At 47.2% G+C, this 27178-nt stretch overlaps 1 protein-coding gene across 10 annotated transcripts in view; it reads right to left on the bottom strand.

The window, feature by feature from the left end:
* Positions 1-4782: 4782 nt before the first annotated feature.
* Positions 4783-27178, bottom strand: part of CACNA2D1 (calcium voltage-gated channel auxiliary subunit alpha2delta 1) — a 425155-nt gene continuing 402759 nt past the window's right edge. For 8 of the 10 annotated variants that reach the window (XM_045510446.2, XM_045510447.2, XM_045510448.2 and 5 more), the window contains 5 exons: positions 25583-25638; positions 25067-25196; positions 22829-22938; positions 21480-21562; positions 4783-8998 (listed from right to left, as the gene is read on the bottom strand). In XM_045510446.2, the coding sequence (XP_045366402.2) occupies positions 8882-8998; positions 21480-21562; positions 22829-22938; positions 25067-25196; positions 25583-25638 (496 nt within the window). In that variant the 3' untranslated portion in view covers positions 4783-8881. Of the gene's footprint in view, positions 8999-9091; positions 9258-21479; positions 21563-22828; positions 22939-25066; positions 25197-25582; positions 25639-27178 lie in introns of all 10 variants that reach the window. The other 2 variants (XR_012508251.1, XM_045510452.2) reach the window with 2 other exon arrangements.

Genomic DNA, 27178 nt, shown 5'->3' with positions numbered 1-27178 from the left:
GTAAATGGGATTCTTTGCCTAATGTGCCTGTGTTTTTAATGGTTTTTAATTTAACATGTCCATAGTATTGTAATGTGTTAGAAAGGAGCACTGGCTGAATACGGAGGACAGAAAAGTGTAGAGTTGCATGTGTGTAAAATGTAGGACATCATTTACAGTAGTGATGTAATGCAGAAGTCCCCAAAATGCTTAGCAGAGTATTATAAAATTGGACAGAATAACATTTGGTCGGAGTAGGGCACATAGATGTTGAGGTTTCAGTCACCATCGGATTTATTGAGTGGGTGCACATGGTTGTCCAGGGCCCTTGTGATTGTAAGGTGGCATCTATTACATCAGCGGTAATACTGTGAAGGTATTTGGTAAACATTTGATGTAGGTAACGAAATGAGTGAAACGTGGCTTTAAATTCTACAAATTTGCAGTAATTGTAGAGGTCACTTTTCCACAGTCTCTTATAATCTTATTTAGTGCCCTATGATTTTTATACGTTAGGAAGTACACAGTAAAGTTTGCATCCTTTTTAAGTTAAAATTGTAGTGGAAACATTTTCCTGTTGCTACGTAATGTGCATAATTATCCATTTAATGAGTGCAGAATGTTCTGTGAAGTTGTGAGGCCATAATCCATGTCACCATTCTACTCTTCCTGTATCTGTAGGGTTTTTTTAAGTGAAGTATAGTTGATTTACAGTGGTGTGGTAGCTTTAGATGTGCAGTGTGATGAGCCAGACGTTATTGCAAATTACACTCCATTGTATGTTAGAAGAGCCTGTGTGTAATTCCCAGGCTATACAGTATATTCTTGTTGCTTATCTATTGTATATAGATTTGTGTCTGTGAATCTCATAGTCGTAAGTAGTTCCTCCCGTTTCCAGTCTGTGCTTTCACAACCGCAAGTTTCTCTTATCTGTGAGTCTGTATCTGTGTTGTACATACTGTCGTTTGTGTTTTTTCTTAGATTCCACAATGAGTGATATCATATAGTATTTGTCTGTCTGTGTCTGTTTTATGTTGCTGAGGATAATAATGTCTAGTTTCATCCAGATTGCTGCAAGGGCAGTATTTCATTATTGTTTCTGACTAATGTTCCATTGTGGTTGTGTATATCTTAATCCAGTCAGCTGTTTGATAGGCAGTTGGGTTTTTTTTTGCATATGTTGAGTATTGTAAAATGTGCTGCTTATGAAGAGTGGGGTACATGTGTGTTGTTGAATGAATGGTTTCCTGTTTTGTGGATAAATACTCAGGAGTGGGATTGCCGGATCATATGGTAGTTCTGTTTTTAGGTCGTTTGAGGCCACTCCCTGCTGTTCACCTCAGTACTGCAGATATGTAGTTTCCCATAAGGAGCGCGTTAGGGTTCTGTTTTTTCACAGTCTCACCAGCACTTATTATTTGTGGTCTTTTTGATGATGGCCGTTCTGGCAGGTGCTATGTGGTAGTTCATGGTGGGCTTGATTTTCATTTCTGTAATCATTAGTGATGTTGGGCAGCCTTTCATGTGCCTGTTAGCCATGTGAGTGATGTCTCTGGAGAAATATCCTGTGTATGGCTGGTGCCCATGTGCTAGAGTGGATAGTTTGTGAGTTTGGTACTGAGCTGTATAAGCTGTTCATATATGGTGGATAGTAAGCTATTGGAGGTCACATGGTTTACAAGTATTTTCTCCAGTTCGGTAAGCTGTGTTTTCATTTTGTGTATGGTTGTATTTGCTGTATAAAAATCTGTAACGTGTTTTAGGTGCAAATTGTGTATGTTTGCTTTTATGTCTTTTGCTTTGGGAAACTTGTCTAGAGAAGCACTGCTACAATGTATGTCAGAGAATATTTTGCGTCGGGTCTCCTCTAGGAGTTTTGCGGTGTCATGTGTTGTGTTTGAGTCTTCAGGGCAGTTTGAGTGTATTTGTGTGTGTGCCGTGAGGGAGGGTCCTGACTGCCCTGATGGACATGTGGCTGTCTGGCTTTACCCACAGCAGTTTTTGAAGAGACTGTTTGCTGCATTGTGTAGTTTTGTGTCGGCTGTTGAAGATGAATTGCCTATAGGCGTGTGGGTCTATTTCTGGGCTCTGTATTCTTTTCCGTTGATGCCTATGGCTGTTTTGTGCCAACCGCACACTGTTGTGATACTACTCTTTATAGGAGTGTCACAAGTCTGGGAGGGTGACGCCTGCAGCTTTATTCTGTTGCCTCAGAGTTGCTTTGGCAATTGTGAGTCTTTTGTGATTGCTTATAAATTTTCGGATTGTGTGTTGTAGGTCTGTGAAAAATGTCCTGGGTAATTTGAGAGGGATTGCAGGAAGTCTGTCGGTTGTCTTGGGCAGTATGGGCATTTGAAGGATACGGAGTGTTCCAAACCAAGAGCCCAAAAGCATGGGGGATCTTTCCATGTCTGTGAGTCATCTGTCCTTTCGTTAATGTTTTGTAGTTTTCCAAGTGTTAGTATTACGGCTCCTTGGTCAGAGTGATTCCTAAGTATTGTTGTGCTATGTGCTGTGCATTGAGGATATCAGTTGGTTATCGTGGCAGTCCAGCAGTGTAGTTACTGTTATTCTGTGTTATGAACGAGGAAACTGAGGGTGGGAAGCATTATGGAATTTGCCTATGGTTCTGAAGGTGATACGTGGTAAATCCAAGTGTAAACAGCAGACTGCATGTATTTCTTGGCTTTATTGCCTTTCCGAAGTACTAGGTGTATAGGTATCAGATTTAGGGATTTTAGAGATGAGTATAATTTTGAAAGTAAAAAAGGAGGGTCATGGCAGCTAAGAGTAGGTTATTAAGAATTTCACTATTTACAGTAAGTATCGTCAAGTGCCGCACAGTGTGACAAAGGAAAGGTCGTGTGTTTGGTGCGCCGTTCAGGAGAAGCGAGTGTGTGTGAAGAACGGTCCCTCTCAGTGTGGGGAGGTGGGGATGTGGGTGCAGCCGAGGCATGGTGCAGTGTTCTGATGTGCATGAGGGTGATCTGCGGTCAGTGCTGAGGACGTGGTGGCGTGGTCCTGAGTCTCAGAACCTGGTGCGATTAGGGTGAAGCGTTTTAGAAGAGAAAGCAAGCACCTGAGAAAACTCAAAGTGTGGGAAAAATTTTCATGAATATGCCTTTTGATGTATATTTTTAATGTATTAATTACAGTGTGTAGGCAGATGGTTGAGTGCAGGTTTATGGTTTCAAGTATTCACAGCAGAAATGGAAAAAATGCCCTATGTGTCATTCTAGTAACTTGTGTTGAATATGCATTGTGATGTGTGGGACGCAATATGTAAATACTAGGTTGAAGCTGGCACAGGTGAGTCTGGTATATGGTGACTGATTTTGTGTTTCATTGTTATAGTAGATATGACCCTGTGATAGGACTGGGTCAGACAGCAAATTATATAGGATTTCCATTTGTGGCAGAGATATCAGTGTGTGTCGGAAATGCGTGTATGTAAAAAATGGAGGCCACGTAAAGGGTATTAAAATAAGTAGCATTGTTGGTTATATATCAATGTATGGAAAATTGTGTCGGAGCTTTGTGAATAACTCCGCTGTGAGATAGGAGGAATTTGAGAATCACAAAAGGCCCAAGAGGTTAAATGTGCTACGGAGTCACACCAGTTACTAGGAAGGTTCAGCGGTCGTGCGAAAATGGAGGTCAGAGATAATGTGCCGTTCAGATCAGAAAATCTGAGGCCTTGTGGAGCAGATTGCGAGAAGACACTGCCAGTCGGTGTCTGAGGTAGGAGAAAAAAATATTGTAAATGAAGGATTATAACTCTTAGCAGTATAGGGGCGAATGGGCAGCGTTGCGTATGTGAGTATTCTGTTAAGTAGAGGTGTTCTGAGTTTGTTTGCAGGCAGAGGGAAGGAAGCTTGCAGAGAGGGCAGACTGAGTATGTTTGAGGAAGGAGAAATGATCAGGCAAGGTTCGAAGGGAAGAGGTGGGGATGGGATTAAGATGATTGATAGAGGAAGTGAGCATCTCGGGGGAGTAGCAGGATCGATTAAGGAGATAAATAGGTACAGAGTGAAGCCAGATCTTCAAAAAGGCAATGTTATCCGCCTTACCCTGTAAAGTAGGATTGTCTTGTTAGCCTGCCTTGGTCAGCAAGTAGGGGTCCCACCGTCAGTAAGCACCGGCAGTGCTGCGTACGTAACGCAGCCCTCCCGTGTGGAGGTGTTTCCTGTCTTATGGGCGTCCTCAGAAGGAAAAGCAGGCCTGCATCATATTGGATTCGAGACGTGGGACTCAGTACTTATTAGGTGAGTGTAGGAAGGCCCGCGGTAAGGTGGTGTCAAGGTCAGAGGGTCAGAGCAAGGTGTTTTTGTAACTGTTAATGCTGTACCTCGTTGTTGAAGCTTGTGTTTGCTATGAAGACGCTGGGAGAGAGATTTAAACATGAGATGTGTGAAAGGTTTGCAGCTTTCATGTGTTCTAGGTGCTGTCTTTCAAAGTAGGTTCCCCAGGTGGTCAGAAAACATGAAAGTGTTACTGTTTGTGTAGGGAAGAGTTTTGTAACAGCCATCAGAAGTGTGGTTGAATGAGGTCCTCATTGCCTGGGTGACAGAAGCCCACGCGAGGAGGGTCAGAGTTACGCAAAGAAGTTGCAGTGACATGTGTTTGTGGGTTGAGGTTTTCGTTGTGTAAGCACTTTTGTAATCCCAAACTGCATCTCCATAATGTAGAATTCTCTCCCGAGCAAGGCCTGCTTTGTTAAGTAAAGAAGTAAATAGTGGGTATGATAGAGACCGCTGCTGCGTCTTATAACCGGATTTTAAGTAAGTACATAGTGCAGTCTGGTGACTTTAAATGATAAACTTTTATTCTGAATATACTGTTTTTGCGCAAGATGTAACACAACATTTTCTGGGATTATAAATATTTTTATAACAGTATTATACAAATTTTTACAAAATGTTTGTATCAGGCTATTTAATGTACACAAAAGCGTCAAGGGAACATAATAAAGGGGAGAGAAGAGCTTTTGTTCACAGGGCCACTCGGCCTTTTGCGTGGATGCATATTGAGCATTTCCATAGAAGTACCCTAATGGCGGGACGGAGCAGTCACAGAGCACAGGAAAGAAGACACCTTTGTCAGGTCACACTGTAAACTGGACTGGCATCTGTGCAGGACAGTATCTGATTAGTCTCAGTGGAGTGTCAGTAATTTGGTGAACTGTAAGTAAGGAAAGTAGAGGAAACTGTTGGTTAGGGTTGTGTTAGAGTGTGAAAATCTGGGATTTTTTCAAGACATCTAGCAACCTCAGATTTCTGCTTCAGTGATCTGCTCTGTCCAGAAACGTACATGGGGTATTAGCAATGAGAACAATCTGCTGTGGGGAAACAGGACAAGTGTGAGATCATCGTAAAATATGAGAAAGGGTGGGCCAGTGAAATAGTCATTCTCTTCTACACTGTAGGAAAGTAGTCAGAAGAAGCGTTCTGTTTCACTAGGTCCACCTCTGTACCGTGAGACACTGTCATGTCAACTGATACGATTTGTGGAGTAGGTTAGAGTTGTAAAATAAGACACAGAATGTCAGCTTTGGGGGAGAGAAAGATGTAAAGGAGATGCAGAATACAGGAGAGCATCAAATACGCAAGTAACACTTGGGTTGCAAAGGTCACTTAAAAGGGAGACTGGCTGTTTGAACCCAGTAAGGCCAGTTTTAAAGTTAAGAAACAGAATAGTGTAGGAAAACTTACAAATGGCAGCAACACTGTTTTCGTTTGTTCCAAGGTAGGCAATAACGCCTCAAGCATTAGAAACATGAGAAAGGGTCTTACTGAAATCTTATAGGCCCAGGACCTGAAAGTCTCTACAGTCAAACCTGGTATGTCATGCCATGTTAAAAACCTGGTACAAATGTGGAGCACGATTGGCGTTTGGCAGTAATGCTGGTTGTTGAAAGGAAGGAAGTGTAAAGAAAGCGGTAATGCAACGTTCATTCCTGTGACTCGACAGCAATGCAAGACTCACGTGGATTTTGTTTTGGTGACAAAGTGCAGTAAGCTGTGTGAGTGGAGGACAAAAGTGAAAGAAGTGTGAAAGGTTTTTTGTTTGATCTCGTGTCATGTTGAGTCTTTGAAAACCAATATTTATAACAGGCTGTAGTGTAAGGTCTTGTCAACAATTGGAGCTCACAGAAGAATCGTAATGCAAATTGAACAGTTCTATGGGAACTACGTTTCAGAAAACTGTGAGGAGAGCATGAAGCCGAGTAGTAGGCATGAGAGGAAGTTTCAGTCTGAGAGCATGGTCATAGTTCATTTGGTGCCAGGGAGGTCATTGTCATAATATAAATTTATTTTATAACAGAAGACAAAAGGTCCCGGCAAGACTCGGGCATGTAAATACCTTTTGACGGTGAAGGGATTCAAATAGGGCCCTGCGAGGAGATGCCAAGTTTCACTGTGATGAAGACAGCAACAGTGCAGGTGATGAAAATGTAGTAGGTCACTGACAGTAGCCATGAGAATAGATGCAGTAGATGTTAAAGGTGATTGTAAGGTAGTCTGTTGTACGCTGGAAGGAATGCAGTTGTTTGGATGTGTGTCATGTATATACAGAAACTCCCATAGTTAGATATTGTGATATCCCCTTCCCTGCAGTTTCGTGATGTGAAATAGTCTTGGAAAAGGTAACCATAAGTATTAGATGTAAACGTGTTGTTAGTAGAGTGAGGAGTTCCATACTTTTGGAAATCACTGTGCTGTTTTCTAAGATGTCCATACCAGGTACAAATGGGACTGCAAGATCACAGCAATATGTTACAAATGGTCACGGATGGCAAGTCTCTGTGTGATAGTTGGCAAGGTGACTCTATTTCCCTATCCGCTCATTTGTAAAGGGAAAGTTAGTTAATTTGTTTTTTGAGGGGAGCGGCAAGTAGGTTTATGTTTATTTATGTTTTTATTTTAATGAAAGTCCTGGGGATTGAATCCAGCACCTTGTGCATATGGAAAAGTTATTTTACATAAGGAAATGTACACGAACGGTGCCCAGGGTATATTGGTGGTGGAGGGAATTACAAATACATGCGAAGGGAAAAACAAAAGGAACGCGTCTTTTAACCTATGGTGAAGAATGGATTATATCTTTGATACAGGAAGTGGACTAAGGTGTGCTGGATCATGGGAAAAAAAGAGTTTTGGGTAAAAATATCAAGTAAGGGAACTTGCAGCGTACACACACACCAATAGTTGGCATGGGTGAAAAGAAGAACAAATGCATCCTACCGGTCAGAAAGCCTGCATGCTTCCAGCCTTCCGCAGAGCTAGTCCCTGTGGCTAAGAGTTACAGAGTCAGTGTTTTTTACCGTGTGTTCAAATACGCGTTAGTCGTGAAAATAATGTTTGAAAGCATGAATCTAGTCTGGTCGCATATGACTGTGTAATGAAATATTAAGTTTAGTACGGTAAGCGTTGGTGGTAAGGAGGCTGCATGAAAACAATTCAGATGAAGCAGAATCAAGTATTCGTGTGCATACGGAGAGAGTCAAGGTTTCCTATTTGTTCAGAGTAATTTTAAACCGTTATCAAGCTGGATGGAAGTGTTGGTCAAGTGGTGATACCGTTGAGAATGGAGGGACAAAAGCAGCAGTAGCAGCGGGGAAAGGTGGATTGTATACGCCGCGGTTCCAGCGAACGAAGAGGAAGCCTAGGATGAATCTTCTTTGAGAACATATATGTAGTCTTCCAAAAATAAATGTGTCAAATCTGAGTATGTACTTAAAATATCTGTACATAGGTCTCTCAGGCAAAAGCAGGAGTCTGTATGAAGTCCATGAATTAGCATGTCATCATTCAGCGAATCCAGTCATTCACATCGCACAGTATATTCAGAGTAGTTTAACGACAGATGTAGAAGATGACTTCAGTGCGTTACACTGCAAGGGTCAGGGTCTTACATAGGAATCATGTCACTCAGGGAACCTTTCCACGGACTACAGTCTACAGTAAGAGGGACACAAACCGAAAGGTGAAGCGGCAGCAGCGTCATGCAAAGTCCCCTTGGTTAGCCAGGGTCATGTATTGCAAGAGAAAAGGTTTCCCGTCCCCGCCACGAGCTTTTTCTGGAGCGTTGTCGAATGTCAGGCCAGCACTGCAGAACGATCCGTCCTGTGAACGGAAAGAACGTTAGATGGAAGGCGTGAGTAAGGGCGTACATTTAAGGGGAGCTGTGTCGCAGGTTGAAATGTTACCCTCAAGCACCTGTTTGTAATAATTTCGTAGTAAGTGTTTTCAAGCAACCAAGTCACTACCCCTGCAAATTCACTTGGTCAGCATTCGTGTTCCATTTTTGGCAGAGAAGCCATTCTTTGTAAGGCATTTTATTTACGGGAATTTTTTTGTAGAATAGTAGCCATGTGTCCTTTGATAGTTTACGTGCATGTCAGTTCTCTCAGTGTCTGTGTCTTTTGTTTTCAGTAGTAGCTAGTCAAAGCAGGGAAGCATGTTTAACTGAAGAATAAGTGAGGGTGCAAGTAAGGTTTTTTTCACTTAGATTTTTTTGGGAAAAGGAAAGGAACTGCGGTTGGTCAAAATGTCAGGGCAAAGTCAATACAGTTTGTGTGAGTCATACACAGCTGTTTGGGGAGCCCTTGTACATAGAGTCACCAGCCACGCAACAACAAAGCCTCCCAGTGTCCAGTAGCGCAGGTGGAGAGTTCTGCCGTGATGGTGTTCATGGGTGACGCGGCGCCGACTCGAGGTCCAGGGTCGACACCCCGACGGCCGGCCAGTGGGCGCCGTCTGCGTCAGCGTCGTAGATGGATGCCGTGGGAGGGGCCCAGCGAGTGTTCTGCTGGTTCCTCAGTCGACCGTATTTCAATGCAACCGAGGGCTCACGGTTGGGCAGGGTCCGGAGTTTAATATGTAGATCTGGTTTTACAAGGTCATAGCTGGCAGTGTGTGTTGCCAGATAAAAGCCAAAGTAGTACACACTGGACCCCGAAGATGGACCACAGGGAGGGAGTTAATCCAGAAACGCCACCGCAGTCGGTATAGTCCTCCTGTGGGCAAGAGATGCAGAAAGGAAAACGCTCAAATAGAGTTGTTAGGATGTCTTTCAGAACTCCCCCGGTGTAGTCCACGTGGGAACTCACCGTAGGAAAAGGGTTTAAGTGCGATCCCAGTAGATTGCCCTGTTGTGGGTTTTAGTGTGCAGCAATGTGGGATCAAGTGCTTTCGCTAGGACCAGGTAAGGAGGGCTTTATTAACTGTGGTTGTCGATTCCGAAGACTGTGAAGGAAGGTACTTTCATGATGCAGGCTGTGTGGAGGGATACACGGAAGTGTGACATGGGAAACCGCAACGGTCATAGTATCAGATAGTCTGACAGGTTTTTTAGGAAAGAAGTGAGAACGGAGGTTAACAGTGTGTTCAGTAATTCGGAAGAATGTGTTAATTTGAGCACGTATGGGGAAGAAGGCAAAGTTTGGGGATGGTAAAGGAAAGCAGGTTGAGAAATGAAGTGGTCTTTGGCACAGCCCTTCCATCCAGCGTCACAGGTGAGCGTAGGCTGCTCCACATGTAGCGGCTGAACCTCACGTGGAACTGAGATGAAGTGATGAATGTAGCTGAATCACAAACGAAAGGACACACTGGAAACAGAAGTGTGGAATTAAGAGTGAAGCTAGCCAGAAAGGTTTGCTGTGTATGGAGAACCATGAAATGGACACTGCAAGTAAGTTCATCAGCTCCCCCACTGTCTAGTGGTGGAGCGTCAGGTGCCCTGGTCAGAGAACCGTGTTCGTTACCTTTTATTCCTGGGTCCTGTCTTTTGTAACATTTTTTACATCTGTAGATTCCTGTGAATGTCATGCATTTAAGTGGAGAGCCCTAGGATCTAATTGGTTTCCTAGCAATTAGAATGTAGTCGTGTAAGAGTCGTCCTCCAGTGGGGAAAGTTGGTTATGTAAGTGGATGGAGGAGTAAAGTTTCAAGTCAGAATAATTGTATCAAGACTGCAGAATCTTAGGAAAGAGTGGCTGTTCTCTGTGCAGTGGGTTGAATGCCATGCCTGCCAGCAAGCAGACGAAATATGTGTTGTGAGGTGAATTCTAAGGCAGCAGTACTCGCTTGAAGACAAGTCTGAGGGACAGGAATGTATTAAGGGAAATGTCCATGTTCAGAGGTGTTTTCATAAAATCGGAAGAGAATCCAAATGAAGGTCAATTCGTAGTCCTCTTGCTACATGAGTTTTCAGGACAACGTGGAATAGTCTCTCTGTGCAATGCTTTCTCAGTGTCTGTGTCTGACACTCGTTCTGGGTTCTGGGTTCCCCTCAAGGTTGCCTGCGTTTCATCCTCGGGGTCTCTGCTGGTGTCGTGTACGTGGGAGAGTTTTTTCTCTCTTAGTTTCTTCTTGTTGTCTGCTCTGTCTCTGGGGGATCCAGCCTTGTAGCTTTTAATTTCATTTCTTTGTTAGTTAGTAAGTGAGAGTGGTAGTCTTTTGAATGTGAGAACTGGAGTGTTTTATGTTAGGTTGCCTGAACGGTCAGTGAGTAATGAAATGGTAAGACAGGGGAAGGGTGCGTGGTGGTGATTCGAGAAAGTTACAGAGCGTGAAAGGAGTCTCCCAGCAAGCTAAGTCACACGTGGCAAAGCGCACGTATGTACGTGTCCGTTGGGGGCAGTGCGTGAAGTCTGCTGTGCTAGTGAAGTGCAGTGTCACAGTGCCATCAGGTGCAGTCCCCACGCTGTAGGGGACCCTCTGACCTCAGTCCTGTAGCTGTGAATGTGCATCCTGGCAGCAGCCTTCCCCTGTGCCTCCCGGCCCCTGGCATCCAGTTCATCTGTCTTTGAGTGTGGGGTGTTTTTTGTTTAGGATTCCCAGTGTAACCGATGCCGGCAGTATTTGTCTGTGTCTGTGCGAGTTATTTGACTTAGAGTATTGCCGTCAAGGTCCATCCGTGTTGTCAGAGGTGGCCGGAGGTCCTTCCTGTTCATGGCCACAGTTGCCGGTGTAGATGTATAGTGCAGCGTCTGTGTTCGGTGAGCCGTCAGTGGCCATGTAGGTTGTGTCCGTGTCCTGGATGTGGTTGAGTACTGGTTGATGGGAGCAACACGGGGGTGCAGAAACGCATCTGATAGCCTGTGTTCGTTTCCTCTGCGTAGCACTGCAAAAGTGGAGTTGCCGGATCACATGGCCATTGCAGTGGTAAGTAAGTGCCTGGAGGAACTGAACTGCAGTATGGGTTTTCATAGTGGCTGTACGAGGTTACAGTTGCAGTAGCCATGTGTCAGGAGTCCGTTGTCGCCACGTGTTTGCCAGCATTTGGTGTGTGTTGTCTTACTGATTTTACGCGTAATGAAAGGTGTGAGGTGATCATCTACTGTGGATTTGATTTGTGTGTCTCTGATGAGTAGTTGAGTATCGTGGCATGTGTGCGTTGGCCGTGTGTATGTGATGTTTGTACAAATGTCTTTGGAGATCCTCTGCTCGTGGTGAAGTCAGATGGAGTGTGTGTTGGATACTGAGGAGTGTCAGTTCTGTATGTATGTTGGATACGGGCCCTGTCTGAGATGCGTGAGCAGGGAAGGTTTCATGTTAGTCTGTAGGCTGCCTAGTCAATTGGTTGGTTTCCGTAGCTGTGCAGAAGCGTTAAGTTGGAGGTGGTCCGAAGGTTTTACTTGTGGTTTTGTTGCTATTGCTTTTTATGGTGAGAAATGTGAAAAGTCATTCTCAGGACCAGTACCAAGGAGGAATCTCCCTATGTATGTGCTGAGGTGTATGGTTTGGTTTCAGGTCTTATGTTCAAGTCAGCCGTGAATGGTTCGTTGTGTTTGGTGTGTGGAGTGAGATAGCGTTTAGCGTCATCCTGAGGCCTATGGCTGTTCTGGTTTCGTAGTGCCACTTACGGAGAAGACTGGCCTTTTCCCATGGCTCTTTTGTCATAAGGTAATGTACCATGTACGCCAGGGGAGCGTGTGGACTCCCTGTATTGTGTTCCATTGATGTCTCTGTCGGTTTCATGCCACTGCCGTTGTACTTTGAGGAGCATAGGTATGTAATGTAATGTCACATCAGGGCGTGCGGTGTGTTCCGCTCTGGGTTGGCTGAAGTGTGCCGTGGCTGTGGCCGTCGGTTGCGGTGTCACTCGTAGTGCAGGATGACTGTAACTGTGTGGAACGGGCCCTGGCACTGTTGATGCGGAAGTCGCTGAAACGGTGGATCGCAGTCGGTGGTGTGGACATTTTAGCAGTGTAAGTGTTTTAATCTGTGAGCACTGAGTCACTTTCCACGGATGTGTGTTGTCCTCGATGTGTTGCAGTGATGGCAGGTGTCCGTGCGTAGGTCTTTCACGTCCTCGGTTACGTGTGTTGTTAGGTGTTCCATTCATGCGGATGCCCTGGCACGTGTAGGTGCTGTGGTGGTGTGTCTGACAGTGCGGTCTCAGTGCCGTGGCGTGCGACGCGCAGCCGTATAGTGCTGTTGGATGGCAGTGTTCCTCATTGTGTTTGTTCATGAACTCTTGGCAGAGTGTCTTGGTGGAGTTCCCTGGGTGTTCTGTGTGTGATGTCATGGAATCTGCAAACGGAGAGAACAGGCATTCTTCCTTTCCAGTGTGGATGCGTTTTATGTATTTGTCTTGAGTATTTGCTCGGTCTCAGACTTCCAGCCTCATGTTGAATAAAAGTGGTGAGAGTGGCCACCCTTGTCGTATTCCTGATATTATAGGGAAAGCTGTGAGGTGTCACCAGTGTGTTCGGCGTTAGGTCGGTAGGTGTGGGTGTGTCGTGTATGAAGTCTATGATGCTGATGTGTGTTCCCTGTAGATGTAGTGTATGGAGGGTTTGTGTGATCTATGATGAATTGTGGTAAGTGGTTTTCTGGCATGTGTAAGATGACTGTGTGCATTGTAGCCTGTGTTTGGTGAACGTGTGTATCGTATCAGTTGACTTGTGGGTGGTGAAGCATCCTTTTGTCCCGGGGGTGAATTTCACTTGTTCATGGTGCGTGACCCGTTTAACGTGCTGTGGAACGTGGTCTGCTGATAGACTGGTGAGGATTTTACTATGTGTAGTCTGTGCGTAATAAATAAGAAAGGCTGTATTGCAGAGGTAACTTTCTGCATGTGTGTAGTGTACATGCACTGTCATAACGCAGTAAGGAACTGGAAAGGCTTGACCCTGCTGCAGGAAGTGTAAGTGGCCAGTTGGGAGGAGGTGTGAAACATGCAAGTCAGGGCCCTGAGCACAGGGAAGGGAAATACGCGAAGGACGCTCACAGTTCAGGGGCGTCCTGCTGCGGTGTGTCAGAACCCGGAAGCAGTGTTTTGTCATTTGTTGTAATTTGGTTGAAGAATATTATAAGTGCCATGAACAGGCCGAATCAGGCTTTTCCAGGTTTTGGAAGGGTAGTATGGTTGAGCCCAAGCAACTCGTAGTGCACATCTGTGAGGTTTCTTTGTGATGAAGTGAGCATTGTATTTGCACAGTTCTGAAGTGGCTCTTAAAACCTTGGAAGACAGACAGTTGTTTAGGCTCCTGTGTGAAAGCAGCCCGGTTAGCAAAGAAAGGAACACTGGCCGTTGTATCATGGGCACGTCACAGCCATTGTCGTGTAGGGCTGTGGCCTGTGGTGGAAGGGGACGGAGGGTGGCCTAGGGAAATGTACTGGGGAGTGTTCGGTCCTCCTATTTTTTGGCAGAGGTCGGAAGGACAGGTATTAAGGAGGCTTTGAATCTTTGGCGGAATTCAGCAGTGAAGTTGTCTGGTCATGGATGGTTGGTGGGAGGTTTTTGATCAGTGATGCGATGTTCTCAGTGGTACGTGGTCAGTTCACAGAGTAGCTATGTGTGAAGGATTCACTGGTGACGGGGGTGTTTCTAGGGTTTGTCCACGTCTCCGAGGTGGTTCAATGTGTTGGTATAGGAAGTGTCACAGCGGTCTGTTACGATCTTTGGTGCCTCTGTGTCAACTGTAACAGGTCCTCTGTCGTTTTGGGTCTTATTTGGGGTCACAGCTTTTTTCTTTGTTGGTGAGCGTAGGTAGCGGTCCTCTGTGTTGCCGTGGTGGTAAAAGAGGAGCACCTAGATGTAGTGATCTGGTGCGCTGGCTGTCATGGGTCATGCATGGTATTGTGCTGTGATGTGTGTTTTCTGCCTTCCTCTAGCATTGGGCTGTGTGACATCGGTGAGATAGACAGATATAAATGTAGCTCGTTCATTTGCGATGTGTGTTTTTGGTCGTAATGGCGGTGTTTGTGGCTGTGAACTTGTCTTTTTCTCAGGATGATCTGCCCATTGGTGAGAGTGGGGCAATGAGCTGCGACGGTACTGATGTGATGTTGTCTTGTCTGTGTGTTTCCCTGCGAGTGCTGTATGTGTTGTATGTGTCTGTGTGGGTGCTGTGATGGGTGCAGTAACACGTGAGAATGCAGATGCGTGTGTTGGATGGGGCGTTTATGAGTTTGGAATGAACTGTGTGTGGTGTAATAGTGTTTGTGTTGGAGTCGGCTTTGTCTGTGTGTGCGCCTGTGTCAGCGTTTTGTTCATTTCCATGTTCACGGAGTGTATGTTGCCATGACAGTCTGTGTGTGTCGTTAAGGCTGAAATGTAGATGGGATGTACTGGTACGTGGCATGTAGTGGTATCTTTTGTGTCAGTGGGCCTATCTGTGCCGTGGGAGTGGCAAGTGTAGTCCATAGGCTTGTAAATGAGTTTCTGATTGATAGACAGACAGTAGGTGAGTTCCTAGTGGAGTTTAAAGTGTGTTCAAGTACTTTTGAAGTGTCTTTGCTCTGTGTGTGTTCCTGTTGTTTGTTTGCATGTGTCGTGTGAGGACTGTCTATGGTGGCGTGCAGAGAGCCCTATTTGTTCCTCGTTTGTATGTTTGATGTAGACGGTGGCTGGGGGGCTGCTAGGTGGCCTGGGGAAAGCAGTTTGGCGTGTACAGGAGTTGGTTTTCTGTTTGGCACAACACAAGGTCAAATGCATGCTGAAGCTCTGCACTGTTGCTCTCGCCCTCCGTGGTTTATGGCTGTGAGGCCCTAGCTGACATGTTTGTAGTCTGTGTGTGCTGAGTGTGGTAGGATGGATGGGTAGATAGATAGAGAGATAGATTACATAGATAGAGAGTTTTGCTGCATGTGTGCTGGAGCTTTCATACTGGATATAGAAGTGCGTAGTCTGCCGTCAGGACAGTAGTGTGTGAAATAGGAGTAGATTTACCTGTGCCAGTGAGAGGTATGCTGTTACGTTTGCCCGTTAGTTGTTACTACTATTTTGGTGTTGCCTAAAGGAGTGTCTGTCTTAAGCATTTCGTATACGGCCAGGTCCGTAAGTGGTGCTCCATGTGTCAGGTTTTTGCTGCCTGCAGAAGTCTGTCAGTCATTCTCCTTGTGTCCTGAGGGACAGGTTGGTGGGTATGGTCGGCGGGCAGGCCTGGCTGTCTGTCAGTCATGTGACTGTGTTGTGCAGCGTCGTGTAGGGCCGTGCAGGGTGCTGGAAAGATGCTGTGGACCATGGAGGCTCCTTTCTGTGTAGGAAGTTGATGATGTGCAGTTGCTGCTGTGAAGATTCTCTCCGTGTCTTTTGCACTTGTGATCATGGGACTGCCATGCATGGTTGTGTGGGTCTGTCTGTTTGTGTTTTCCACATGTATTGGGAGGTCAGGGACATGTTGTGGGAGGTGTGAGGACGGCAGCATGTGGGTGTAGTGCATGTGTGTGCTGCGCAACGAGGCCCAGCCTGGAAGGGGTGGACAGCGGTCTTAGGTGTCCAAAGGCCGATGTGTGTTTTGTGGTGAGAACCTGTACGATGTAGTGTCGGAGGAACTGTGCAGTGCGTGACGCGGTCGTAGTGAGGAAGTGCAGGAAGTGAGCTGTGGAGCTCCGGAACGTACGGCTCTTACGGCAGGAAGTGTGTGCCAGCTGCGCAGCCCGTGTGCCTCACACCCTCGGCAGTACCGTGGTTGTCAGCAGTCTGCTCTCTGTGTCTGTGAGGTCGGCTCTGTTTGTTAGATGGCACAGAGACGTGAGCTTGCAGGGATCCTGTGTGTGTGTAAGTAAGCTCTGCCCTGTGCCGGTGACTGGAAGAGTGGAAAGGTCCCACGAGTAAATGGAAGGTGAACATGGTGAGGGGATACACGTATGTGTTATGCTGTGATCGCCCAGGTAGCGGTCATCAGCAGTTCTATGAGGTTGTATGAGTGTCTGTCTTGTCTTTTGTTTGTTTGTGTCTAATAAATAGTTGGAGTAAGCAATCCGCAGCGTGCTAGCCAGCGTCAGCGTTGTGCAGTAGTGTCGTCTGCGTTGGGTGGGCGGCGCGGTAGCTCTCCAGGGCAGGGTCGCTCGTCGGTGTGAGGGAGTCCTGTGGAGCCGTCTCGGTCCTGTCCGGTGCTCATGAGTCCCTTGTAGTTGCTATGTATTCTGGTTTCCTGAGTGAGTGTGGCTGTGTGGATTCCACGCAGGGGGGATGTGGAGCGAGGCTCCCTAGCCCCGTGCGGTGCAGGCGCACCCACGTTGGGGCAGTTCACACCATGCTCTGTTGTTTCCTGTTGGCCAAGTTTCGTGTGTGTGTGTGTCAAGTCAAAAGTCGTGTTTGTGGTGCTTATCTGGTCGTTAGTAGAGGGACATGTCGGTTGCTTCCGTGAGAGCAGTGGTGCAATAAATGTGGGTGTGCAGGAAAGTGTTCCAAATCGTGGTATGTATGGGTTGTGTTGTTTTCAGTCTTTTTGCTCTTGGTTTGGATGCTTCAGTGGCCTGGTGTTGAGCTGAATACTTGTTCCTGCCGCATGCAGTCTGCTGCATGAGTGTCTCTGTAAGTAAGTAAGTAGGATTTCTAAGCTGTGACTGTGTCCTTTAGGTCTCTGATGTCTGTGTGGTGGTGCTCTATGTTTCCTTGAGGAGGTAGTCCTGTAGTGTGTGCACGGCTCCCCTGAGCTGGGTGACCATGTTTGTTTGTTTGTTTGTTTGTTTATGAACCCTGGTTAGGAATCTTTTTTTCTCCCTTTCCGGCAGTGTTGTGTGTCTTGTCTTGTTGAGGTTGGTGTGTGGAATGTGGCCTTCTCTTGGCAAGTCTGTTTTCCCTTGTCTTGCTTGTCCTTGATGCTAGGTGTTGGTTGGTTGGTTGCTGTGCAATAGGGAAAATAGCCGCCTCGCTTAGTGGAATGGAGGTTTTCGTTGTTGGTGTTCACTAGGTGAGGGGGTGGCAGCACCTGTCCTTGTGCGTGTCACAGTGACGTCACTCAGCACGTTGATGCAGGCTGATGGGAGGTTGGCCGTGAGGGCAGCAGCGTTTAAAGGTAGCAGATAGATAGATGGACAGACAGGTAGATAGATACCTTTCAGGGAAGGAAGGAGTGAGAGATGGGTGCGTGCCTCTCGTCCGTCTGTGCGGGGCCCTGAGGGGCCAGGCGGGTGAGAAATGGGTCCTGTGGTGCCGGTGGATGCCAGGCCTGCTGGGGTGTGCAGCCCTGCCGTGAAGGCTGTGTGTGTAGTGCAGCCGCCCTGGAAGCTGGGATGCCCGAGGTGTGCACAGGCTTCTCTGCAGGAGCCACCAGTGCCTGGAGTGAGTGAGTGAGTCAGAGGATGTGTATGTGCGCCTTCTCCTGTCTGCAGGGTGAGTGGCCGGAGGGCCCAAGGGCAGCTGCTGTGGGGTGCGGCATTTCTGTCTGCTGTGTCCTCCCTGAGCTGTGGGAGGCTTGGCAGGGTGAGTGAGTTCGTTGGAGTCAGTCTGTGAAGAGGAGGTGGGTGCTTGTTTTGTGTGTTTGTTTGTTTTTTGGGCCCCAGTGGATGCCAAACCCGTTAGGCTGTCAGTGCTTAGATCTTTGGGGGCGCATCTTTGGGGTGAGAGAGTCTTGAAATGTGGGTGCTTGGAGTTCAGTGCAAATCGGTTTGTGGCTCAGGGGGAACGTGGGCATAGTTAGTTCCCTCCGAAATGGATGTTGCTGTGCGGAGTGAGAGAGTGAGTGAGTGAGTTAGGGTTATGGAGTGATGGGGCGTTGGGCTTGCCTTCTGTCCTAGTCAGGTGTCCCGGGGGTCGGGGTTGTGCCACTGCCTGTCAGTCATTCAGTCAGACGGCTTTCTTTGTGTGTCTGTGTCTGTTTGTTTCAGAGGGAAGTGGTCTGTGGGTGGCAGTGGGTTTGGTGTGTGTGTGTGTATAGAGGCAAATGGGAGCCCTCCTGTGTGGCAGTGTTTTGGTCCCGGAGCTGAGGTAGGTAGTTTGTTTGTTAGTTAATTAATTAGTAAGTTAGTTAGTGACACTGTGGTGTTTGTTTGTGAAGCTCTGAGGGCAGCTGTTGCCTCCGCTGGTACTGAGCACAAGCACAGCTCCCTCTATAGGTGTCTGTCGGTTTGTTTGTCGTCTGTGTGACTGACTGACAGACAGATGTCAGGCTGGCACGCACATAGTTGTGTGAGCGTCCCTGCTGGGAGGAGTGGGTCCAGTCCAAGGGGATAAGGCATATGGGACGTCTCCATTTGTGGCTGTCAAGTGAATGTAATGTGTCTGTCTGTCAGTCAGTGGTCAGGACGGGGAGGAGGAGCCCTGGAGCCGTGGTTCTCAGTAGGATTGTATGCCGAGGGTGAGTGAGTAAGTAAGTAAGTAAAGTTAGTGAGTAATGTAATGTAAAGGAAACTAAAGTAACTAAGTAAACTAAAATAAGTAACTAACTGTTACTTTTTTGAGGGGGTGTGTGTGCTGGTAGGTGCAATCAATCAATGTGTCTATCTAATCTATCATCTGTGCAGGTGTGTGTGTCTGTCTGTCTGTGTCTTGTCTTGTCGGACACCGCACGTGTGACTGAAGCACAGTGATTGCTGGACGGCGCAGACAGACAGCACAGTGATTGTTGCTGCCGCGCTGTCCAGCGCCCCGTGGGGGGGGGGCCCGCCCTGCACACCCCTGTGCAGCCGTCCAGCTTCCTCATACTTCATCTCGGCTCATCGCTCTCTCTCTTCCCCCCGCTGCTCATACACTGCACTCCGCACACAGGCACACACATCCGTACACACTGCTCTCCTCATTCTTTCTTCCCTTACTTACTTCTTTCTTTCTGTACTTCCCTTCACTCCCTCTTCTCTGCCCTCGGCCCCTCCCGCCTGTGCGCCTTCAATCAGGCCCCACAACAGCGACTTGACTTGCTCGCTCTCAGCAAGCACAGCACTCCAAACCTGCATACAAGGTTGCTCGCTTCCTACCTACCCACTGCTCCTCGGGCCCCGCACAGTGCATGACTGACTGACTGACAGACAATCAATCATCCATCAACTAATCTAATCTATCATCTATATCCATCTATCTACCTACCTACCTATCTTTACTTCTTACTTTACCTTCCTTTACTTTACTTCTTCACACACAACCCAAGGTATACTTCCTGACTGACTGACTTCCTTACTTTTCCTGCAGCAACTTGGACTCCAGACAGACACTTGGCTCACGTGCTCTCACACACACACCCACCTTCCTCATGCCTTGATCCAGAGAATACACTCCTCTCCTATGTTACAGACAGCCATTTTGCTCCAACAACACAAGACTTCTCCACATACTGCTGCAGTTCCATCAGAGGACTTGTTTGCTTGCGTACTTCCTGGCTTACTTGGCTCTTTCTTTCTTTGCTCGTTTGTTTCCCACTGGCGCACTACACAGATTCGCTACAGGACCCACACCACCCTCAGGCCCACGGACACCTTTCTCCAAGGAACGCTGTCCCTTGGGCAGACCCACCCAAAGGTGCAGTCCATACCACAGGTGCAGTCCTCACACCTGGATTTCCCTTCCACACACATACCTACCAAACTGCACAATAACAGGAACAACAAAAACCCTGCCTACAACTAACTCGACACTATTTATTTCACCCACGCCACGGACAGAGACACACATACTCAAAAACAAACAAACACACACTCCTGACAGACAGACAGACGGAGGTAACCGTCACTTCTCACTGACAACCTGTTCCTTCTTAAGCCTGCTTCCCCTCTGCTCCACCTCTCCCTTGCACACTCTCTCTTTTGTTTGTTTGCACATACATACATATAGATTGATTGATTGATATCTATCTATGTAATCTATGTATCAATCAATCAAACCAATCACACAATGTCTGTCTCCCAAAAACAAACACCTTACTCCTCTTGAACACATGCAGCTCCCCTGGCCACCTGGGCCACCAGCACAGCAGCCACCTCTGCACATACATCCATCCACATTCACCACCACGGGCCTGCTTTCTCTTCAAAGCCGACTTCCTGCAGATGAGCATTTACAGAGAACAATTTCACTTGCAATATGTCAGTCACTTCTCCTAACTAACTGAACAAACTACCTACCTAAGGAGAACTTTTCCTCCAGCCTCTAATTCAAAAAATAAATACCACTTTTCTTTCTTTCTTACAGAGAAGCCCACGTCCAACCACTGCTTACCAGAGTACGGCACCTCACCTCCAGTAAACCTGCCAGGCCTTTTCACACAACATGCATGCATGACTGACTGACGCTTTCCACACTTCCCACCACCTTCACCTTCTGCTACCAACTTGCTCTACTTCACTTCCCAACACACACACACTATGCACCTTATCATCACAGGTGACACACATCATGCACACAGCTAATAAGTGACTGACTGACAGAATTAGAAACCGTGTACAAACCAAGCAAAACTGCCAAAGAAATAAATACAGTGAAACCAGCTGTTTCTTGACCCTACCCTTCAGTGCATTCATTCACCACCTACCTACCTTCTTACACCAAAAACTACTCACATACTATACTATACTATATTAACTATATACTATACTCTACTTTACCTGCCTCACTTACTTTACTTTACTTACTTACTCTTTACTTTACTTTAATAAATAAAACGAAATAAATGAACACATCATCCACATTGCAATACACATGCACATGTGCAACTCAACTCAACTCGCACACACACACCATTAGTAACATTGACGACCAGTGACTGACTGACTGACTATTGATTACAGACGCTTGAAAATCAATAAACAGACTTGGGACCTTGACTCACTCACTCATAAACTGCTCAGAGTTGTGTCTGAATGACAGACAGTAAAGTAAAGTAAAAAGTACAATGTCTGTCTGTCTGTGAGAAACACAAACAAACAAACACAGAGAGGAAGCAAGTTTCTTTGGCTCTTCTGTTCTGTTTGTTTGTTTGTTGGTTGTTATTTTCTTCGTTTGCTTGTTAGGCCTGCGCTACCCATGAAATGAAACAAACATACATACACACATACATACTGACATAAAACAAACATTCACCTACCTCCCTGCAAGTACACCGTGTTACTGACAAACACACACACACACACTATGCTTACCACATTATCTTCTCTTGCAGTTTATCTTCTCTTGCAGTTAGTTACCATTGCACTCTCTCCTAACAAACAAACACACATTCCTCTACACACCAACCACTGAGTGAGTGAGTGCCTTACTTTAGTTTAGTTTAGTTTAGTTAGTTAGTTAGTTACACATTTTACTACGACAGACGTTCGGTCTGTCTTTCTTACCAAGATGTTATTATCAAAGCACACATCAGGCCCTTTTCGGTATCTGGGCTGCTTCACCATATCACAAGGATCAGGACCATCAGCTACAGACAGACAGACACTAGTTAAGGAACGTGGAAGTCACGCTTCCCCCACACCCCAAGCCAGTGTACTCACTTCCCAAGGTAAACAACACATCCCGAGGCCGTGACTCTCCTGTCTAATCTAACTAACAAACAAACACAACCAGTTCACATACTATCCAATCAATCAATCAACAAGATTTACGGAACCCAGCCAGCAGCAGCACTCCCCCGAGAGACCAGGGGGCCTCTGTCACGAGAACGACCCCTCTTTACCTTTACCGGGCTCAGCGTGCTCACCGGCCCCGACTCAGTCCACAATAACTAACTATCTATCAATCATCTCCGCAATCCAAGTGGGTGAATCATACCAATGACACAGAGAAGAAGACCGCGTCACTCGTACGGGCAGCAGCCTGAGGGAGGACCTGGCCGCCTCCTAGGAAGCCGCCTCCTAGGAAGGAACACATAAGTACCCATGTCTTCCTACGGACACCCCTCTGCACAAAACACAGGTGATGATGACCGTTTTCCCTTCCAGCAACAACAAGGCTACACACCCAACAATAGGCAGCCCAGACACCCCTCTGCCCGCACTGCCCGCTGAGTCCCGGCGCTGTCTGCCAGCACATTAACCACGGGACGCACTTTCCCCGTTACAGCTGCGCCAATGCGACAGGACCACCTTCCCCTGTGAGGGCTGCCTGATTCACTGATTGATTGATTGATGATTGATAGATACTCCCTGGCAAGTCTATGCCACATTCAACTCAACTCCATGTTGCATGAGGGGCTCTGCCACCTTCCTACCCACACCACTCCCTTCCTTCTAGGCTGCACGTGAGTGAGCTGACGGACTGACGGACTGACTGACTGAGAAGAGGGAGAGCTCCCTCCCTCGGCACGGCCTATAAGATCCAGCCACGCACGCCCCCGGCATCACTGGCACAAGCCCAGCCCCACTCCCCGATCACCGTCACACCCAGGCCCAGGGCCCCTCCCAGCTGGCTCAGGCCATTTCCCCAGCCACTTGCCCACCTGCATCATTCGGGCCACCGAGCCTCCCAAGGGGACGCAGAAACCTCGCCCCTTCTCCCGGGGCCTGTGCAGCATCGTCCAACCTGATGTCCGAGGCAAGCTTGCCGTCAGGGGGTCCACTCTACCTCTGGGAGGTGACCTCAGCCCACCTACACTCCTCTAAGGGATGAGCAGGACCGAGGTGGCAAGATACAACGGCACAGCTTCAGGCCGCCTTCCCGGGCCACACCCCTCAGTGTCAAAGGATACAGGTCTGCTCCGCTTGTATGAGGAGCCGCGTGTCACAGGGACAGGTCCCCTTGCTCTCAACCATGATGAATATTAGGTTGGTATTCATCAGCTTCTCCACGTGAAAAATTCTGCAACACAACAGAAAATGTCTCTTTCTTTTTCTTTTACAATCAATCAATCAATCAATCACAGACAATATTTGGTGAAAAAACACCTGCCCACGAATTTCACATACGGCACAGGAAAGAACATAGGACCTTTTTTAAAACACAACAGCCTCATCCACACAAACACTAAAATGCAATGGGAGTCACTCAACTCACTCACTTCAGAGGACACAGATGCCCCCACATTATTTACCACCATGGACATCTCGTCTCCTCGCTCTCACGTGCATACTACCAACATGGCAACATATCTTTTCAGTCTAATCTTTCTGTCTGTCTTCACGGACAGTTCTCATGGCAACATAGGTACTATGTCATACTCCGCTTTCATCGTTACAACCTGTCTGTCTGTCTCCCTGACCACTGACCACGCGCCAAAGCTGCCTCCCTTTGCTGCGAACACAACCAGGCGCACACACGTGGCTCCGCACGGCCCAGCGACGGCCACACCTGCGCCGCCCGCCACACTTTCTGTGCGCGCGGAGCCACTGTCTGTCTGCTTTCTGCACCAAGCACGGAGAGCACACGGTTTCCTGCCTGAGGCTGCGGAGCACCTGAAATGTCAGCTACCATGACTGAAGCACAGGCCATCTGCGGGCCTGGTCATGACTACACTGGGACCACACAAAAGCGCACGGAATCGAGGGCCGCACGCTCCTTGCAGGGCTCACCCCGTCTCGTGCTGCCTTCCACCTTCTCCCGCAACCGAGACAACAATGGAGACCCGTCACGGAGGGTTCATTTATTTCCCAAAGAAGAAGGAGGATACGCTCTCTTTCTGGCACTGGCCCTTGCACACAAGCGTACAGTGATTGATTTGATTGACTGACTGACTGACTCCCGGAACCTGCAGCTCCCCTCGGCATGTTTCTCACATGCAGCTTCACGTCACACTACACTGCACTGCAGTCAGTCAGCCAGCCAGCGTGAAAGGCTCACACGGCTCTCCCGGGACCTCACTTAATGGTAACTAACAAACAAACAGGCCAAAGGACGCTCAGCTCCCCCTGAGGTACTTGTGACCTGCGCAACAACCCTTTCCTGAAGGCGACAGGCCGACACGCCACTCTCTACGCACTACGAGCTGCTTCTCCTGACTACGTGCCAGACCCGTGCCCTCCCAGCCTTGCACACGGACGTTGACGGCACACACTCAGCCGTTCAGCCACACTGACCGACTCTCCCCACCACTCACCCCAGCTTCTCTGCATCCCTCCCAGAAAAGATGCGCAGTTCCCCACGACGCTCAGATTCCCCAGATCCCGAGCTGCCCACCGGTCCAGTCCTTTGACCGACTTGCTCAAATCCCCTTACCTCCTCGCCTTTCCTCTGCTCTCGGACAACACTTCCCCTAAAATACGCTGTCCTCAGTTGCTACACACACACACACACACACACACTGTCCCACGTCTGCGCCCTGTAAGCTGTGTCTTCCTGCTCAGCTCTCAGAGATCTCACGACACGGAGGAGCCCTTTGCTCTCACAACTTCAAACACACATCTCCACCTTGCCTTTCTCCTCGCTGTCCTTGCAACAAAATTAACTTCTCCATCTCTTCCAAAACATTCCTAAGATACCTGAAGGATACTCATGACTCACATTCACCTGGACAAAAGGAAATATTTCCTCCCAGTTCTTTCAGCTTCCAGCCACACCTGCATCCAATTTCACATTCCAGCGAGCACGACACGTAAAACCACCTCCTACCCGAGACGATCATTTTCTGCACCTCTTCAGCAACTGCATGCAAACAAGTATCTATCAGTCAGTCAATCATCTCTTTGGATTCTAACGTAGCTTCAAAAAACAGTTCCAAACCTTAGATGGGACATTCTATCCATCTCTACCTCAGAGAGAGAAATCTTTCTTACACAGACAATATAATAGACTCTCCCAACGTTCCGCCTAAGACAGGGTCCACTTACCTCGATCCCATAATGAAGCACTACAGTGGACGGGAGTACAGCTTCCTGACTGCCTTCCACCTCAGCCTAGTACAACAGGACCCATTTTTCTCACCACACACTATACACACAAACACAACTTCTGAGTCACACAAGAGTAGTCCAACGATGACGGAACAACTTACCTGGAACAGTTGCCACAGTCTAATACGCCACTGAAGGATTTACTGTCATTATCGAAGAAATACTGTGTTTGCTCAGTAATGCAACTCTGCTTTGACAGCGAGGCCGTGAAGTCATCCTCTTCCATCTCAACTGTGGTGAAAACAAACACACACCACCGTCACGACGGCACCCTCTAGCCACTCTCCACAGCCCTCCCTTCTAGGGACGCACAACGACTGCAGGAGGGAGGGCGGACGGGCACCTCCCCACGGTGTGAGCAGCAGCAACCCCTGAATGACGGACAGATGCCCAACGACGACAACACAGGGGCCACTGTGACCTAGGATGCTTTCCAAAGCATTCAGACAGACGGTTTGGACCAAAAGATTTAAACTTCCAAAACAGGCACATAGACGATCTCTCTCTTATGCACGCACGCGCACGCACACACACACGCTGACTCGTTCTGGGTGTTGACCTCTACACACCCAATAAAAACTTTTCCCCAGTTATCACAGTACCTGAGCATAACATACCTGCCTCCAGAAGTCGTGGAAACGTCAGACTCAACAGAAACTGCTGTAGAATAGACCTAAATTTTAATTTTAAACATGAATAATTAATTATTGATAGCCATCTACATCTTTTGTCCCTTCTAAACTAACCAATACAAACCTGACTATTTTTGCATATCCACATACACACATATTTCATTTCCCTCCTTTTGAAAACAAACAAACAACTGAGACCTGGCAAAGGATTCCCTACACTGTACAACACATTTCACATGTCTCTTTCTGTAAAACAAACCACGCAGTCAGACATGCTTAACACCAGGTAAGGGACACATACGTGGCAACGTGCCTACACTGCAATGAGAGTAAGGAGGACGGACAACTCTAACACAAACAAGACTCATCATCTCAGGGCCTAGCTTTCATTCAGGATTTCCTCCTTACTTTACAACTCTGCAGTGTACGACAAACAAACAAACAAAAAACACAAATGACTTCGTGCCACGGGGTTGACTACTTACAATACAGACTCTCTCTATACATACATACACAGTGTTGCTCTCATGACAGAATACATTACGTAGAGGACATGGGGGACATTGCTGCTCCACAGCCAATGACACTTGAGCCACATATTAGCAAGGTCTCCCCTGGAACTGAATGTACTTGGAAGAAAAAAAAAAAAGGAGGCAGAGAGGACACTGGCAAGGAGGGATGCTGTGGCCAGAAAATGTGATGACAATCACATACTTCAGGAAGACTATGGGATATAGAAAACCTACATACAGTCACATATAAATCTCACCCTCACAACAGAAAGCACTATTTCTCACTGTTCTCCAGAAAATAACTGCATTCCTACTGTACAGTCTTTGCTACTTTCATAAAATTAAATAATCATTTACTTTTACCTGTAACAGCCTCAACGGCAAAGGACTGCTATGGGGGAATCTACCTGGAACAGAGCTTAGACAGTACGGCAGGGCACCGCTCCCGGAGGGAGGGAGGGACGGCGGGATCCACACACAGCAGGAGAATGACTGACTGAGTGAGTTACTGGACTAACTAGAACCACACAATCACATATGTGATCTCCCAAACTTTCCACAGTACCTCAATACAAAGTTTCAACGCTGCATTTCCAGAGGTCGCAGGGCATAGGCAACAGGCGTAGGACTACTGTAAAGAAAGACTTTGATCCCTTTCGGGACCGTGATGCCTCTATATCACCGCTGGCCTTTATGTGAAAAGTACCGAGGTACAGGGGTGAGTCCTCATGTTGGGACTTTGATCGATGAAGACATCTACCTTGATGCCGAGGGCGATACATAGTAACTGCTCAAAACATCTACATACTTACTTAACATTTAAAATTCACCATACTTCAAAGACACAAACAGAATGACAACAGTTTCAACAGGCTCACAGGAAACAGTCCCCAAAAAGGCTGAAGTTTGCGTAAGTGTAACATTGCTTTCCTATAAACAAACACCTACATACTTACAACAGGTGGACAGTGGTCACTTGATCAGTCATTCCTCACATAAGGGAACCACTATGTGCCATACTCAACGAATACAAGTCGTTTCTGATTACCGATTTCCATGTCACTAAATC

This window comes from Camelus bactrianus, chromosome 7 (genome assembly GCF_048773025.1).
Source record: "Camelus bactrianus isolate YW-2024 breed Bactrian camel chromosome 7, ASM4877302v1, whole genome shotgun sequence".
NCBI classification, from domain to species: Eukaryota; Metazoa; Chordata; class Mammalia; order Artiodactyla; family Camelidae; genus Camelus; species Camelus bactrianus.
This window is presented reverse-complemented; position numbering and strand designations above follow the sequence as displayed.